General features: G+C 38.7%; 1 protein-coding gene and 1 long non-coding RNA gene across 2 annotated transcripts; one reads left to right on the top strand and one right to left on the bottom strand.

Annotated features, from left to right (window-relative positions):
- Positions 1-2,165: 2,165 nt before the first annotated feature.
- On the bottom strand, positions 2,166-9,334 carry LOC140696757 (uncharacterized). The gene is made up of 3 exons (XR_012073234.1): positions 9,115-9,334; positions 8,045-8,156; positions 2,166-4,980 (listed from the first exon to the last, which is right to left on the bottom strand). It is a non-coding gene; the product is annotated as an uncharacterized lncRNA (long non-coding RNA).
- A 113-nt stretch (positions 9,335-9,447) lies between these two features.
- Positions 9,448-14,515, top strand: C6H15orf61 (chromosome 6 C15orf61 homolog). The gene is made up of 2 exons (XM_015243822.3): positions 9,448-9,913; positions 14,290-14,515. Exons 1-2 carry the CDS (start codon positions 9,568-9,570, stop codon positions 14,415-14,417), a joined length of 474 nt encoding a protein of 157 aa, XP_015099308.2. The 5' UTR covers positions 9,448-9,567; the 3' UTR covers positions 14,418-14,515.
- Positions 14,516-15,917: the final 1,402 nt, after the last annotated feature.

The raw sequence follows: 15,917 nt of genomic DNA, 5'->3' as shown, positions 1-15,917 counted from the left end.
AATAATAAAAAATCAGAAAAGTCTAAATGTTCAAAAATAAAGAGTATTACTTAAAAATTATAAATAGCTACATAAAGGACCTCTATATAGCCATTTAGAAAATCATGTTACTACACTTAATATATAATCCAGCCAATCCACTCCTAGTCGTTTACCCAAGAGAAAAGAAAGCATATAAAGACTTGTACATAAATGTTCACAGCAGCTTTATGTGTAATAGCCCCAAACTGGAAACAACCCAAATGTCCAACAACAGGTGGATGGATAAACAAATTGTGGGATATCCTTACAATGGAATACTACTTAGCAATAAAAAGGAGTGAACTGTTGATAAACTCAGAGACATGGATGAATCTCAATATAATTATGCTGAATGAAAATTTTCAGATTAAAAAAAGTACATACCCATTTATATAGCATTTTAGAAAATGCAAACTATGGTGACAAAAATCAGATCAATAGTGCTTGGGGGTGGGAAGTGGGATGGTAGAGAAGGGGAGGAGCAGGAGGATTACAAAGGGGCAGAAAGAAAATTCTGGGGCTTCACTATGTTGATTTGTGAGAGTGGTTTCTTGGATGCATATGTATGTCAAAACTTATCAGACTGTACACCTTAAGTATGTGCAGTGTTTGAATATCAATTATACCTCAAAAAGCTGTTCATGAAAAAACAGGTATCGTTAGAAGAAAATGAAATGATATTTAATTATCATTAAGTAAAGAAGCATTTTTAAAACAGCATGAAATCTATGACTCCAAATTATGACTTTTTAAAAATGTATACATATATGTACACACACACACACACACAGAACTGTAAGGATAATCCCCAAAATGTTAACAGTGCTTACTTCCTTTTTTTTAATTGAAGTATAGTCAGTTTACAATGTTGTGTCAATTTCTAGTGTACAGCACAGCGCTTCAGTCATACATATACATACATATATTCATTTTTATATCTTCTTCATTGTAGGTCAATATAAGATGCGAACATAGTTCCCTGTGCTGTACAGTATAAACTTGTTTACCTATTTTATATAGTTAGTATCTGCAAATCTCAAACTCCCAATTTATCCCTTCCTCCCCTCTTCCCCTGCTGGTAACCAAGTTTGTTTTCTATGTCTGTGAGTAACTGTGCTTACTTCTTAACGGTGGAGTTTTTTCTTTCTGTATTTTCTGTCTTAAAATGAACTTTTCCTTTTTTTAAATAATGAAGCAAGTAAAACAAAAATCTAATTTGGGGTAGGTTGGGAAAGAAAAATACTAATTTCTGCGTTATAAGTTCTGCTATCCAAAGTGATAATGAACTTAGGAACATAGCCTGGGAATATCATAACCACCTCCCTGCTCCAAGGTCCCAAAGCTGTCACCAGATAGCAATGGCATGTTCCCTAGCACCGTGAATTGAATGTTTTAGTCTAAGCTTAATATTCTTAGTCTGAATATTCTAGAATTCACACCAGACCATGACTTTAGTGCCATATCTACTCATGCAAACAGAGCAGAAACTCAGAGAGATTAAATAATTTTCCCCAAATAATAAAACCAGCAATAGAGAGCTCTGATTCAAACTTAGGGAAGGGAGTAATGATGTGCCTAGAGTCACAAGGCTTCTTCAAGAAAGAATATAGATAGACTAGAACCCAGGGCTCCTGACTCCCTGTCTAAAGCTGTCTCAGCCACACTCTCTCTCAATGACACACTGGGTCAATAACTTGGAGGGGGGGCCTAACTTGCTGCATAGTTTAAACAGTGACCAATACATGCTGCTAAACTTCTCTGAAGATTACACAGTATATTCACTTGGCGCTGCGAAGTGCCACCCCGACAACACTTGCAGTCCTGAGCTTATTTGATGTGGTTGGGAAGCAAATGAGATTCCAGTGCCCCTGTTGCGCATAGGTGCTCAATGAGCATTTCCTGCATGGTGGGAAAGTGCCCTATATTTACAGAATTTGATCCAGTTTAACAGCAAGATCTAATGTTAAAATTAGCCTTGTAAAAGTTTTCACCCTAGTTCACACAAAAACAAGATTCTGAGGTTATGACTAGCAATTTTTCATGAGTTGATTTATCTGAATAAAACCTATAAGGTTTTGAACCATTAAACATTCGATTTAGGAAAAAAAACCTTAGTGTACAGAAGAATAAACTGAGAAATGGAACAGATTTGTTTCTTGTAATAATTATGAGCAATATCTCAAACTCAGCATCTTAGACCATTGAGCTGTGTAGGATGAATGTGCTAATTAATCAATTACTACCCAACAATGTACCCTGTTTATTTACTGAAATGCACCAGAAACGTGTGCAGAACTGGTAATTATTAATCATCTTCAGTAACAAATATGACTCAAGTTCACCTTCATATAATTAATAGAGCATGCAGTTAGCTTTAACATCTTGCTATATCAGAAACAGCAACAAGGAATAAAAAGAAAGAGCTGAGCCACAGTCGTGGTTCCCTGAAGTGCCGGCTCGGGCTCAATGTGCCTACTACCCTGAGCAGCGGCATTACTCACACCCGTCCAAACTATGGCCAGATGCTCGCACCATTAAAATCCAAGTTTTTAAAACTAAACTTTTTAATTTGAATTGAATTTTTAGACTTACAGAAAAGTGGTCAAAGTAGTCCAAAGAATTCCTATATACTCTTTATTCGGGTTCCCCAAATGAAATCCAAGTTTTAGACCTTGAGAACTTGCTTGGAGTCGGAATCTTTGTTGGTGGTGCCCACAGTCCTTAGTGCATGCCTCTTAATTTTAAAGATATTTTTAAAGTATGTTCAATGTACATAGAAGTAGCTGTTTAACAACAAATTTTGCAAGTGATTGTGGAAAAAAATTTTTTTTTCTTTGAGAGGCATCATGTAAGCCCCCAAATTTCCTTTGTGTCAGACAGATTTCTGGGCTAGATGAGCTGTACTTTTGATCTAGAATGCTATTTCCTGATTCCTTACTAATCGTGTAGCATTTAAAGGATGTTAAACTGTGCCAGCTCCTTTTATCTCTGGGTCTAGCATCAGATGACTCTTTTTCACTGTGGTCAAACAAGGGGCTTTGAGGCCTGCCAATCTGAACCAATGTAGGTTCGAATCCCAGCTCTACTACCTGCCTGCCCTGTGACTGCAGGCAGCTTATTTTAACCTCTAACTACTGATACTCGGCTTCCCCAGCTTGAAAATGAGGAAAATGAAACCCTGCTCTGGAGTGTCACCTCAGTGAAACAAAAGGTGGAAACTACCTGGCACGAAATAAACACTCAGTAACAGGTCAATACTATTACATTGACACGATTGCCCTCTGTGGCCACTTTTAGCTTAGAAAACTGAACTGTGTGCATGCACGCATATACAAACAAAAACGTTACTTCGTACAATGGTAACAGCAATTGTAGATTCACATTTTTGACGTTTCCTCCTGAAGGGAAAAACTGGATGAAATGTAACGCTATTGTACAGTAAATTTAAAACCTGCCCCATTGGAAAATACCACTGGAATGCTACTTCAAAAACCTAAACAGACAAATCGTAAATCAGTGGCCGGACTACTGTATTTCTATTATAAAATGATTCGAGGCCCCTTTAAATGGAGAGCCCCCTTAGGGCATCTCAGTATTTGTTTATAGATCATTAACTACTTGACAGTGAGAGTGGGGAGGGGGCAGAAAGACTCACAGCTAAAGTGCTGAGAGCCACTGTCAGCTGAAGATCGGCAATAAAGTCAAAACATCTTAGGAATTTGATTTGAAAATACGATTTCTGCTACAAAAATGTCTTGTGTTATTCATGAATGTATCGGTTAGTAAAACAAGGCTCACAGTACAAAGCTGAGACCATAACTATGACTCAAGTGACAAGGTAAATTTACTTGGCCATGTTTTCAAATGCTTCCCCGAACACTGACTACATACTATGAAGATTGTAACATTGAAAACATGCCCATAAAATGGACTGTATTATCTACCAGCATAAATCATTATCTGGTTTCAAAAAGTCACAAATATGTCTCCTTGCTACCGGACACCAGCATCTGCAGCAGAATAGCATAGACATGCTTCCTAATGAAAAGCTCCCTGAAAGCTGGGAGGCCACAGTTTTGTTTCTTGATTCTGGTATGTGATCTTGGGTAAGTTTCTTTCCTATTCTGTAGTTTAATTTCTCCAACTACCAAAATTTAAGTTAAAGTTAAAATTAAAACTACTGACCCTACATATTATGATTTCCTTTCTCTAACATCCTTCAAACACACTAACTGTATTCACTTCACCCACTTTTTTTTTTTCCATTTATTCAACAAGTAGAGAATCTACCATATATGCCAAGTTACTAGGTGCTGAGATCACAAAGGTTAACAAAACAGACATAAACCCCTGGCCCTAGAAAGTTTACATTCCAGCAAGGGGAGAACTTGAGAGTAGTTTAGACACAGGTTGCTTTTGGACGAGATCTCTGTACCCATTATGTTCACAGTAAAATGTTTTACCGAAGTAATTCTTCTCACCACTCTTTGTAACTGCAGCCCCAACTGCCAGCCGACTCCTTGGGGGCTTTCAGAACATCAATCAGCTCCAAAGAAGGACTCAAAAAGAGCTTGATAAGAATCCAGCGGTTCCTTCCTTTCCTAATGACTCCTGCCATAGCTCAGTACTTTCATGAGGATAATTTCGCATAAAACCAGTGTATATTGTCCTTGCCAGGGCAGACACAAGGATACAGGAATGGAGCAGCAAGTACTATTGGCCACGGGGAGAATGAATGAGCATTCTTCCAGCTGTAGGGGTAACTCACGCCACTTCCTCTGGTGCAGAGCTTGGCTTAGAGGGCACTGAGCCATGAAGCAGATTTGGGTTCCTAGGAGACTCAGGTCTGTGGCTCTTCGGAGTATGTTTTTAAGTTCCAAAACATGCTGGAATATGAACTGGGGGAGCAGCAACTCCATGGTCTTTCTTTCCTTGAACCAAAATTCCTAAAGCTTCAAACTGGAAATTGTAAATGAAATCCTAATTGTAAACATTTCTATCCCCCCTCTTTTTTTTCTCTCAAGCTCCTTTATCTTTTATCAGTATGCTGACATATGCTCCCAGCATCTTGCCTATAATTCCCCTTTCGAGAATAGCAGTGAGTTAAAATCTACACACCTACTCTACTTTCTTTTAAGTCACACTATTAGGAATATGTGAGTAAATCAGGATTTCACAGTAAGGTTGTAAAAACAACATGAGAATAAAGATTCTATATATGTACAGGTCATGTCTGGCTCATGTCCACTATATATGTCCTTTGTACATATTTCTTAGTAAACACTAACAATGGGATGTTTAATATGCATACAACTCATTTAATGAGAATCTAGGTCAAGAAAGAGAATACTCCACAGTTTCACCAACTATAACAAGTGTACCATGTTAATGGAGGAGGCTATGCATGTGTAGGGCAGGGATATATGAGAAACCTCTATCATTCTCTCAATTTTGCTGTGAGCCTAAAACTACTCTAAAACAAATTAAGCCTTAAATAAAGAGCTATAGAAACAAAAGAATTTTTTTAAAAGAGAGAGAATAATCTCGGTCCCCCAGAAGTCACCTCATTCTCCTCCTAGCCACTAATTCTCTGCCCAGGAGTGATCACTATCTGGCCTCCTAACAACACAGACGAGTTTAGGCCAGGTTTATACTTTATATAATGAAATCGTCCAGTAAGTACTTTAGTATTTGGCTTCTTTCACTCTTCCTTATGTGTGTGAGATTCATGCATGTTGTGTGTGATTGTAGATCATTCTTTCTCATTGCTGTACATTATTCCATCACAGGAATATGCCACAATTTGTATATCTGCTCTGCTACTGATAGGCATTTGAGTAATTTCCAGGTCAACTATTACAAATATGAATAGTGCTGCTATGAACATTCTGATACATGTCTTTGGAAGAACAAATGCATACAGTTTCTGTTGGGAATTGTTACAGACTGAATGTTTGTGTCCCCTCAAAATATGCTGAATAGGCTGAAGCCCTAATATCCAGTGTGACTGGATTTGGAGATATGGCCTCATGTATGAAGAGGTGATAAAGGTTAAATGAGGTCATAAGGGTGGGATCCTTATAACAGGGCTGATGCCCTCATTAGAGAAGAAAGAGTCAGATGGAGTTAGCTCTCTCTGCTATGGGAGGATACAGCAAGAAGGAAACACAAGCCAGGAAGAGAACTCTCACCAGGGACCCAATCAGCCAGCACCTCATCTCGGACTTCCCAGTCCCCAGAACTGTGAGAAATAAATTTCTGCTGTTGGCTAAACCTGGTCTGTGGTATTTCGTTACAGCAGTCTGACCACACTAATATAAATATATAAATATAAACCTAGGAGTGGTATGGCTGAGTTGTAAGGTATGCATGTATTCAGCTTTAATTTAAACAGCCAAAAATTTTTCCAAAGTGGTTGCCAGCAGTGCATAAAAGTTCTAACTGCCACCAAGCCTCATCCACACTTAATACTTTCTGTCTTTTCTACTTTAGCCACTCTGATGGGTGTTTTCTGGTTTCAGTATTGCATTGGGGTTTCAATTCCCATTTCTCAGATGATTTTGAAATTAAGCCCCTTTTCACATGTCTATTGGATATCTGGATGTTCTCCTTTCTGAGGAGTCCATTCAAATATTTTACACCTTTCTATTGGACTCTCTTTTTTTTTTTTAATGATTTGTTCTGAATACCAAATGCTTTGTCAGATATATGTATTGCAAATACTTCTCCCATTCTTTAGATTACATTTTCACTCTCTTTTAATAGTGCCTTTTAAAGAATAAAAATTCTTAATTTTAATATATTCCAATCTATCAACGTTGTATAACTAATTTTTAACATGCTCTGAACATCTACAATGTCCTGGGTGCCTTTAAAACAAAACGAAAACAAAAGCCCCCCTTTCTAGAAGCAGCAAGATATATCCATGCACACATTAAATGCCATGCACAGCAGCACTATTCAGTTACTTTAAAGGGTTTCCTTCTAAGGGATATGCCATTTCTCCATACTTTGTAGAAAACTAAGTATTCATGTATTTAATGCACTTGATTCTTAATTATTGGACACAGAGTTTTGGAACAATGACTTAGGCTTGTGAATGCATGCCAACTTCTAAGCCCCTTTGTTTCATGGCCATCAAGAATGAGAACTGAAAAGAAAATCAAGCATCTGATGACCTGAATTGTGGGTTTTTTGAGAAATTATCCTATTTCAGTTACAGAAGAGACATAGTATAATCTTAAAGTCAGCAGAAATATCTAGATGCCATATTCTCCAGCTCTGTATCCTTACATTAGGGTAATATTTCATTCAGACACTCTTGAATATCTGGGTGTGGTCTACTACCTGTGAAAAATCTTCGGAAGAACTTCCTACTTGAAGAGAAAAGAGACAGAGTCAAAGAGCCTTGGATTAGAGAAGCCCTCATCACTGATGAGGTTTTTCCAAGAGGGTATCTTCCAACAGAAATCCTTTAGTTCTCTAGCCTTCATGAGACAATGCAGTGAAACCTACGTAAATATCTGGTTCCCTTTATCCGTAGTTTTTACCTTAAATGGTACAGAATATAGGGTTTCTCAGACAGCCTTCAGAGGTTTCCCAAATGTTTGATTCAAACTTCACTTATTTAAAAATAGATTTTTAAATAGATATGATGTCAAATTTTAACATATTGCAAACTGCCAGAAATTAACTTGAGGTTAAGTCATTTCAGTGTAGAGCTCAGAATTAATCTCCTTCTGCCATTTCTGTAACTGAAGCACATGCTGAAGATTTCAAACCACTCTTTTAAAAACCACTCTGATTTGTACCTACTTCTCCCGAGGGATCAGGATTTTCTTGATAATAGAAACCAAAACAGAGGAATAAGAAATAAAACAGTTCTGGGGTTGCTTTAACTGCAACTGTTGTCCACAGACCCTTACTTCAAAATTTTTTTAGGATTAAATAGCAGGGTTAAGACACCAGTGGCAGTGGGGCCAGCCATGGCATTCTAACCATACTTTTTCCTGTTGGGTCTTACCTGTGTCTTTGCAGGCTGGCCTCCTCTGATTCCTCCCCATTCCTAAGCTTGGTTCTGCAGACTTCCTATTTATTATTGTAGCTATCCAATTTCCTTTCAATAAATTCCTTTTCTGCTAAAAACAATATAAAACAAAATAAAAACCCAAGCCAACAGCAAACTAGCCTCATTTTTAAAATTCACCTTTAAAGTTAATGTTAAAATTCTGCACTTACAAATGTTTAGTAATAAAATACAAGTTTTCATCTCCTTTATATGTTGGGGTTCTGTGACAGATTTTGTTTGAAAAAGGATTCCAGTGCTTTTTAAAATTTAATTTAAAATTAAAGTACTGAACCACCTCCCTGACTCGTCTTAACCTCTCTGCAGCCATTTCCGTACAAATCTAACTACATCATACCTCCACCTTAAAATCTTTAAAAAGCTTTTATCTAATAGGGAATCTATAAAGTTCAAATTATTTGCATGACTACAAGGTCCCTGAAAAGACTGAACTTACAAGATCCTGCACACGTTAGTGGGTGCTCAAGGAATGTTTGTTGAATGAATCAATAAAAACTAGAGAATGTAAGAGGTAGCCACACTATCTTACATTCCCATTGAGTATGAACAACAGTAACAGTAATTGTTGTATTTTTGTCTATTCATAATTACCTCATTTATATACAGTATTTTCCAGACACGTATTATTTATATATGGTTTCTCCAAACATAAGGCGTTTAGAACATATAAGAGGAAATGCTTCTTTCGAAAGCAGGTGTGTCTGTACTTCAAGAGGCTGCAAAATTTGAGAATAATATTTTCCCAGAGTAATAGATTTGCTAATGGGTGACTGGGGGTTATTAAGGTTTCTAAGTAAGTCTCCTCGCCTCGTGCGCACCAGGCTCTTAGAGGGGACATGGCGATGCACACTGCACAGAGAGAAGGGGGACTATTTTAAAGATTAACTTTTTATGCTGAAATACCTGGGACTTCTTTTAAACTATTGACAGCGGGGGACCGAAATACGCGAAAGTGCCCCCTGACGTGACCAGCCAATGCTAATCTGGGGCCTTGGCTTTGAACTCACCTCCCTGAGGACACCTTCCTGCTTCCTCAACAACCTGAACTAAGTATTTCACTTCAGCCCAGGGCTTGGAAGAGAGATACGGGTTCGAGTTCTGCCACTCAGCGGGGTGGTTAAGTTCTTCCTTTTTAACCTTAATTTTCCTCATACCTAAACTGATAAAACTCGCGAATTCCCCATCACCAGGGTCCTGGGTGCCGACCTAACCACCTCCTCAGCGCGCCTCGCCCTGCGCCGCCCTCGGCCGGACTCCGCTCTCTCCGCGGGAGGCCGCGGGAACTTTGTGCGCACGCGCCGCCGCGCCCCGGGGGCTCTCGCGCGCCCTCACGGCGCCCGTGGGGCGTCCCCGCCCCTCGCCCCGGGGAGCGGCCGCGCGCGCGCGCTCCCGCGGCCCCGCCCCCAGCGGCGCGCGCCCCTACGGCGGCCGAGGGGCCGGGGACGCGGACGAGGCGGGTCATGGAGGCCCTGCGGCGGGCCCACGAGGCCGCGCTCCGGCTGCTCCTGTGGCGGCCCTGGGCCTCGGGCGCCGCCTCCCGCCCGAAGCCCCGCGCTTCGGAGGTGCTGACGCGGCACCTGCTGCAGCGGCGCCTGCCGCACTGGACCTCCTTCTGCGTGCCCTACAGCTCCGTCCGCAACGACCAGTTCGGCCTCTCGCACTTCAACTGGGCCGTGCAGGGCGCCAACTACCACGTTCTGCGCACCGGCTGCTTCCCCTTCATCAAGTACCACTGCTCCAAGGCCCCCTGGCAGGACCTGGCCGGACAGGACCGGTTCTTCACGGCGCTCAAGGTCGTCAACCTCGGTGAGTGGCCCGGGCCGGTGAAGCACGTCCCCCCGACGCCTGTTTGCACTGTTCGCAAAGCACGCTGACAAACGTCCTCGCTCGGAGGCCGAGACCCCGGCGCAAGGTCAAACCGCGCCCGCGCAGGGGGAGCCCTGTCTCAGCCCCGCGCAGGCGCTCGCCGAGCTTCGCCCAGTGTTACGGGGTTTCCTAGAGGCGGCCTCCGCGTCCACCCACACTGCACCCTCCAGGACTGGCCGTGGTCCTGGTCTTCTGTATCCCCCGCCCAGTGGATGCTTGTCAGGGCTAAGTTGTTGCTCCTGAATGGTTCCGAGAAAGTGGGGCTTAGCCGCAGGCCTGTACTGAGAAACCCCCACCCCCCTGCCGCATCATCCCTGGGGAGGGGGCAATCCATCCTCACTTCCTGCGGCTCTGAACTAGGAGGACCCGTACATTGGGCAGTAAGGAGGATGTAAGCCGCTGGAAAGAGGCTCTGAAGTTTGAAAAAAAAAAAAAGCCTTATTGCATGACAGACTTACTTCCCGTGAACATCACTTTGTGGGTGCGTTCATTTTATAAAAACTGGAACTACAGTTAAAGTTTCTTTGTTTTATTTATATGAAATCCCAGCAAGTTCGTTTTACTAAAAGCACTAAAGATTTTCAGCAGTGATGTTATCCTCTTCGGATGCTAGGCCTAAAAGATATTTAAAAGACTGTCTTTTTAATCTTGGTATATTTTCATAGGCATATCCTAACTCACAGTATTTACTCTAGCGGGATGTTTATTTTCTTTTGGTTGATGACCTGAAGAAGAGGCGTGAACATTGACATGAATGTATCTTTTATAGGTCAGTGAAAAATAGGCCTCAAGATGTTTTGAACCTGTTAATAGCTCATATCAAATTAATCCAGATTTCAGTAATTCAGAATGTAGACGTGCGAACTGACCCATGTTACCCAACCAGTTTTTTGTACCAGAATTAAAGCTAAATCCCTGTTCAGCTGCAATATTACTATATAGTCTGAGAGGTCCTTAAATTTAAATATGGTATATGTATTTTTGCTTATAATAATTCATGGGGTTCTGGAACCATTGCTCCACTGGGACTGTTCTGGGTTCAGTCCATTAAGGAGAAGATTATTTACCACTGTGTAACCCTGTAAAAATATGTTTTATTATTTGACTGATGATAGAGCATGCCCATTAATTTTGAGGTTGATATGAGGTTGAAGATTGTGGTGACTTAGAAAATTCAGTTCCAAGTTATTTGGAAAGACTGGAGTGATGACGAGATTCAAGAAGAATAAGTTTATTTTAGCGTTTCCAGAATCAGAAAAAATCATTCTTCCCAAATGTAGAGTAATAGGTTAGGAAAAGCATTAACAGGAGGGTTACAGGTAAACCGGGAGCCTAATGCCTTTTTAAAAAAAGTTTTCACCATTTAAAAGCTAACACGTTTAGAACACCTTAGTGGTTAGGGGCTTCTCTTTTAGGTGTAAAGAAATCCAAAGAAAAATAGGATGCCCAGAACATTCTCATATAGAAAAGTAGTAAAACCTTTTGAAGAAAGAAACAACAGCTGTAGTTTTTCTGACGTGGAAGAGAAAGCCGAATAGTGATTTAATGGTCTTTGTGGTCTTCTGAAAATTCTAAAATTCCTACGTAAAAGAAAACAAGAGTTTTAAGTTAAACAAAAGAAAACTTTCTGCTCAAGCATGCTTTAATACAAATTGGCTTATACTAATAAAGGGTTTTTATTTTTTTTGCTGGACTTTTTAAAAGAAAGTCCATTTAAAGAGTATTCACCAATTTGGTAATGTTTATTTTGTATTTTTGTCTCAAGATAGGGAATTACATAATAGGATTCTTTCCTGTTCTTGTTGTGCAGTTGCCCCTCTGGATCATCAAGTACAAGTTCTGTTAAAAAATCTTTTTGAATTTAATCCTTTTCTTCCCTTCCAACTTAGTAATTATCAAAGTAATTCACTTTTCCATTTTGTAAATATTAAAGATTTCCCTTTTACATATTTGTTCCCTTTCTCTTCTGCCTTCATTTTCAATGGAAGCTGACATTTTACTGATGGTTTACCAGCCTGGGTATCATGCTGCGAAGTAGATTGAGATTTAAGAAAAGCAACTTACCATTGGAATGAATGGGTAATCAGAGACTTGCCACAAAGTTCTAATTTTTTTTAAGTGCTTAATTTGACAGTGGTTTACCTACTGTTCAGCTGACTCAGAATGAATCATTATGCAAAGAACTGACTTTCACATTTATTTTGATGTTATGTGTTTCAGACAGTGTGGAAAAAATTTAATTTTTCATGGAATCTTACAGACTTTAAAGCATATGTGCTATAGATAAAGAAAATTGGGGTTTTTTTAATTTGTCAATTATACAAGTGATTAATCTTCCCATTTTGTATACTAGCCTGACTGCATTAAATTAAGTGGACTGCAGGAAAAAAAAGAAATAAAGAGTTTCTGATTCCCATATCACTTCTCCATCCCCTGTCAAACAGCCTTAATGATAATGGTTCCTACTTCTTAATAAGATAAAATGTAGTTATTATTAGACTAGTAGTCTTTGATCAGTCCTACATCTTAGCTGAAAAAATATTGACCATTTGTGTGATTTTTTTAAGTGTCAATATTTTAACTGAAAACTGTGATAAATACTATAAAACAGCAATTTCAGGGTCATCAGCCACTCCTTAAATTTATGTCCTTAGCTTTGGTTTACAAGTCATATTTTGTGTATTTTATTCTCACTGTATTTGGAAAATTGATCATTATTTCTAGAGCCTGTTTTTTCTTTCTCACTCCATTGATTTTCAGCTTTTGAAGTTGTGATACCGTGTTTTAAATTTATTTATTTCAACTGTTTCCTCCACTCTTGACTCTCTTCTGCCTGTCTTCTTGCTCTCTTCCTCACTCCCCCACTCCCCGCCAACACTTGCCTTTTTTTTTTTCCATTCCAGTTAAATGATTTATAAATAGCTTTACGATGCTAGTTTTTGTGGATTTTTTTGTGACATTCCCTGAGGCATTTAGAGATTGGGGGGAGGTATTATCAAGGCGAAGAAGGCAGCATACTGTAAAAGGTTTCATAGGAGTTCCAGGGAGCCCTGTGATAGTGACAAGCTGTGACCTAGTATATTCCTAAAAATAGAGGGGTGCCAGTCTGAATGGGCATTTTTGCCTCTTCTCAGTGCCAACTAGTGATGCTTCTCCTGATTAATCTTTGGCATCACAGTGGTTGGAGTGCAGCTTCAGGGAATAAGCACAAAATAGGCCAGCATACTTAAACACTCAAAAAGAGCATAATACAGCAAATATACTCTTGCAGGAAAAATAAGAAAAAGATCAGGAATATGATTAGTCCTGCGCATATGTCCATTTCCCTATTGACTAGGAAGAAAGTCATTTTCCAAACGTACAGCTCTTTAAATTGTCGTTTTCTGTCCAACTCCTACATAGGAACAGTAAAATTAATACTCGTATAGAGCATCCAATATTTGTTATTGATTTAAGTGCCTGTGGTTTTATACATGTTTTTTAATATGTTAAAAGTCGTTGGTTTTAAATAAGTGCCTTAAAAAATAAGAATTGTGGAAGTTAGTTTTGTGTCCAACTTAGTGTCATACGCATATGAGTGCTTAAATCCATATCTCTGGGTAGTGTATGTTTAGTTTCGTGTATCACAAATGGTAACTAATCACAAATGGAAATATTCCAAAGAAAAAGCATGTTGTCTGGGTCTGCTGTGTACCTATTTCAAATAGGTTGAAATGAGATTTTCAGATCAGTTGTAAAAATACTGACGGGATTATTTCTTTCTCGTGTTTGTCATCATGCTGAGATCTTCCTTAGAGTTGGTTTCCGCCTTTGGTTTTGAAGGCAGCTATTTGACCCAGTTTCTTTAAAGTTGTACAAAAAATTATTTTAGCCATCAATATTACCGTCCAACTTAAAGCGCAGTAAAGATGACCTAGTAATTTAAGCTCAAGGCCAATAATTGGGAAACATCAGCTAAATTAATGAATATTCTGTTTGCTTATTTGTGAAAAGAATATAGAACTACTTCCTAAGTACTCGGAGATAATGAATTAATGCTTGTAAAGTGCTTTGAATTAGAGTTTACAGCAGTCTTATTTATAGTTTTAAAAAATCTCTGGGCTCACACAGTTGTTACGTTGTTACCATGTTCCACAAATGTAGATGAAATTGAGCTCTTAGGTAGAGTCAGTATTTACTAATATTTTAATATTTTTGTAGCTTTATGATCTGTTGATGTTGCTCAAGAGTGCTGTGTGATTTGTACCAGGACAAATATACGAGTACATGATTAATGAGTATTGATGTCACAAATAACATATTCATTTGTTTTCTAGGTATTCCAACTTTATTATATGGACTTGGCTCCTGGTTATTTGCTAGAGTCACAGAGACTGTGCACACCAGTTATGGACCAATAACAGTTTATTTTCTAAATAAAGAAGATGAAGGTGCCATGTACTGAAAGTGTGCTTTGGAGGACATAAATATCGGTAGATTTTCTCATGTGTATATGCATTATTTATTTTTGATCCTTTAAAATAAAACTTTTGCAAACACCTTTTCCTTTCTACGGTGTCTGGTTCTTTAAGATGAATCATTGCCCTCAAGAGGCAAAGCTTTTCATACACTGTTACATATTGCATACTCCATCTAGCCAATGGGAACTACAAACACATAATGCTTATGCCAGTTTTTTTTCCTATAACTGGGTTAAACTACAGCTAAAGAATGGTTGTAACTTTTAGGTCTTACAGTTATGTATTAACAATTTAAATCAACTCTTTGAAAATGCAGATACCACACAAAGAAGGAAAGGGAGAAATCTTTAACATTGGAAAAAGAAGTAGAGGATTTTAGGATAGACGGTGGAAACAGTATATCATTGGCAAATCCAAATTGATGAGAATTCTAATTGCAATCTGAAATTTAAACCATTCAGCTGCCAGGATTTTGAATAGGAATGTGTTAAAGCCCTTGTGCCATTTACCTGTGTGAGAGGTGTGAGTGTCATGTTGAAACGTCTTACTACCTGAAGAATCCAATACCATACTACTTTTTTTTTTTAATGTAGTAACAACTCTGGTTAATATAAATGCAGCAAGATGAATGAAATTAAGGCTTATTAAAAGTTAAAATGGCATGCTGATAAAGCTGTAAGAACAATTAAGATCTAGAAAGACCCAGAAAAATAAATATGGTGACTGTTTAAAAAAGCAATTAGCTGAAATGGTACGTATCCATAGACTTATTGGCGATGGGAAGTGGGCTGAAATTTTAAAGCCCTGATGGCAGTTTTGCGTTAGAATTTTATTAAGTTAATTGCATTTTTGAAAGCAAAGTCATTAAAAAAAATTTATCCTTGGGGGTAGTTACAAAATACCCAGACGAATGGTAAATTTCAGAAATTTGGAGTAATTTAGGGAGAACTAAGTAGAACTATTTAATCTCTAAACCAATGGGTGTTTAAGATTTATGATCTCTCCCATAATTACAAACATGCATTATATATCATTTTATGTTAATGTGTTGCTGATAATCTGCAACGTTTACACATTGTTGTAGCAAAATATTTTATAAAATTCAATCTAACCAACATTTGGGTGCTTACTTCTGGCAAGTCAGTAGGGAAAGTGAGTGGAAGTGATGGAGGTGAGAGCAACAGGATAATGAAGTATTACAAACCAGCTTCGTTAAAGGTAGTCATTTTAAATGAGTTCCAGAGAGTGAACTGTTCTTCAAATATATGTAGTGTTCACTTGTCTAAAAGCCATTCTAAATAACACTTTAATCAAAGAAGTACTTATGCCAATATATTTAGTCCAGAAGAATATACTTGATACTGGTTAAACGAATGGCTTGCACAAAGGAGACAGTGTGACATTAAGCTTCATTAATAATAAAACCGACTATTTGCATTTTGCAAGGAAGGCTAGAACTGATTCCTCTGTAATGGGCAAAGTTA

Source organism: Vicugna pacos, chromosome 6 (genome assembly GCF_048564905.1).
Source record: "Vicugna pacos chromosome 6, VicPac4, whole genome shotgun sequence".
Lineage (NCBI taxonomy): Eukaryota > Metazoa > Chordata > Mammalia > Artiodactyla > Camelidae > Vicugna > Vicugna pacos.
The sequence above is the reverse complement of the archived record's forward strand: the minus strand, read 5'-3'. Positions and strand labels throughout refer to the sequence as shown.

Excerpts from the sequence above, each read along its gene's own strand:
- C6H15orf61 (XM_015243822.3), top strand. The coding sequence starts at position 9,568 with ATGGAGGCCCTGCGGCGGGCCCACGAGGCCGCGCTCCGGCTGCTCCTG. Across the intron at positions 9,914-14,289 it reads GCTCAAGGTCGTCAACCTCG|GTATTCCAACTTTATTATAT; the intron begins GTGAGTGGCCCG and ends TTTGTTTTCTAG.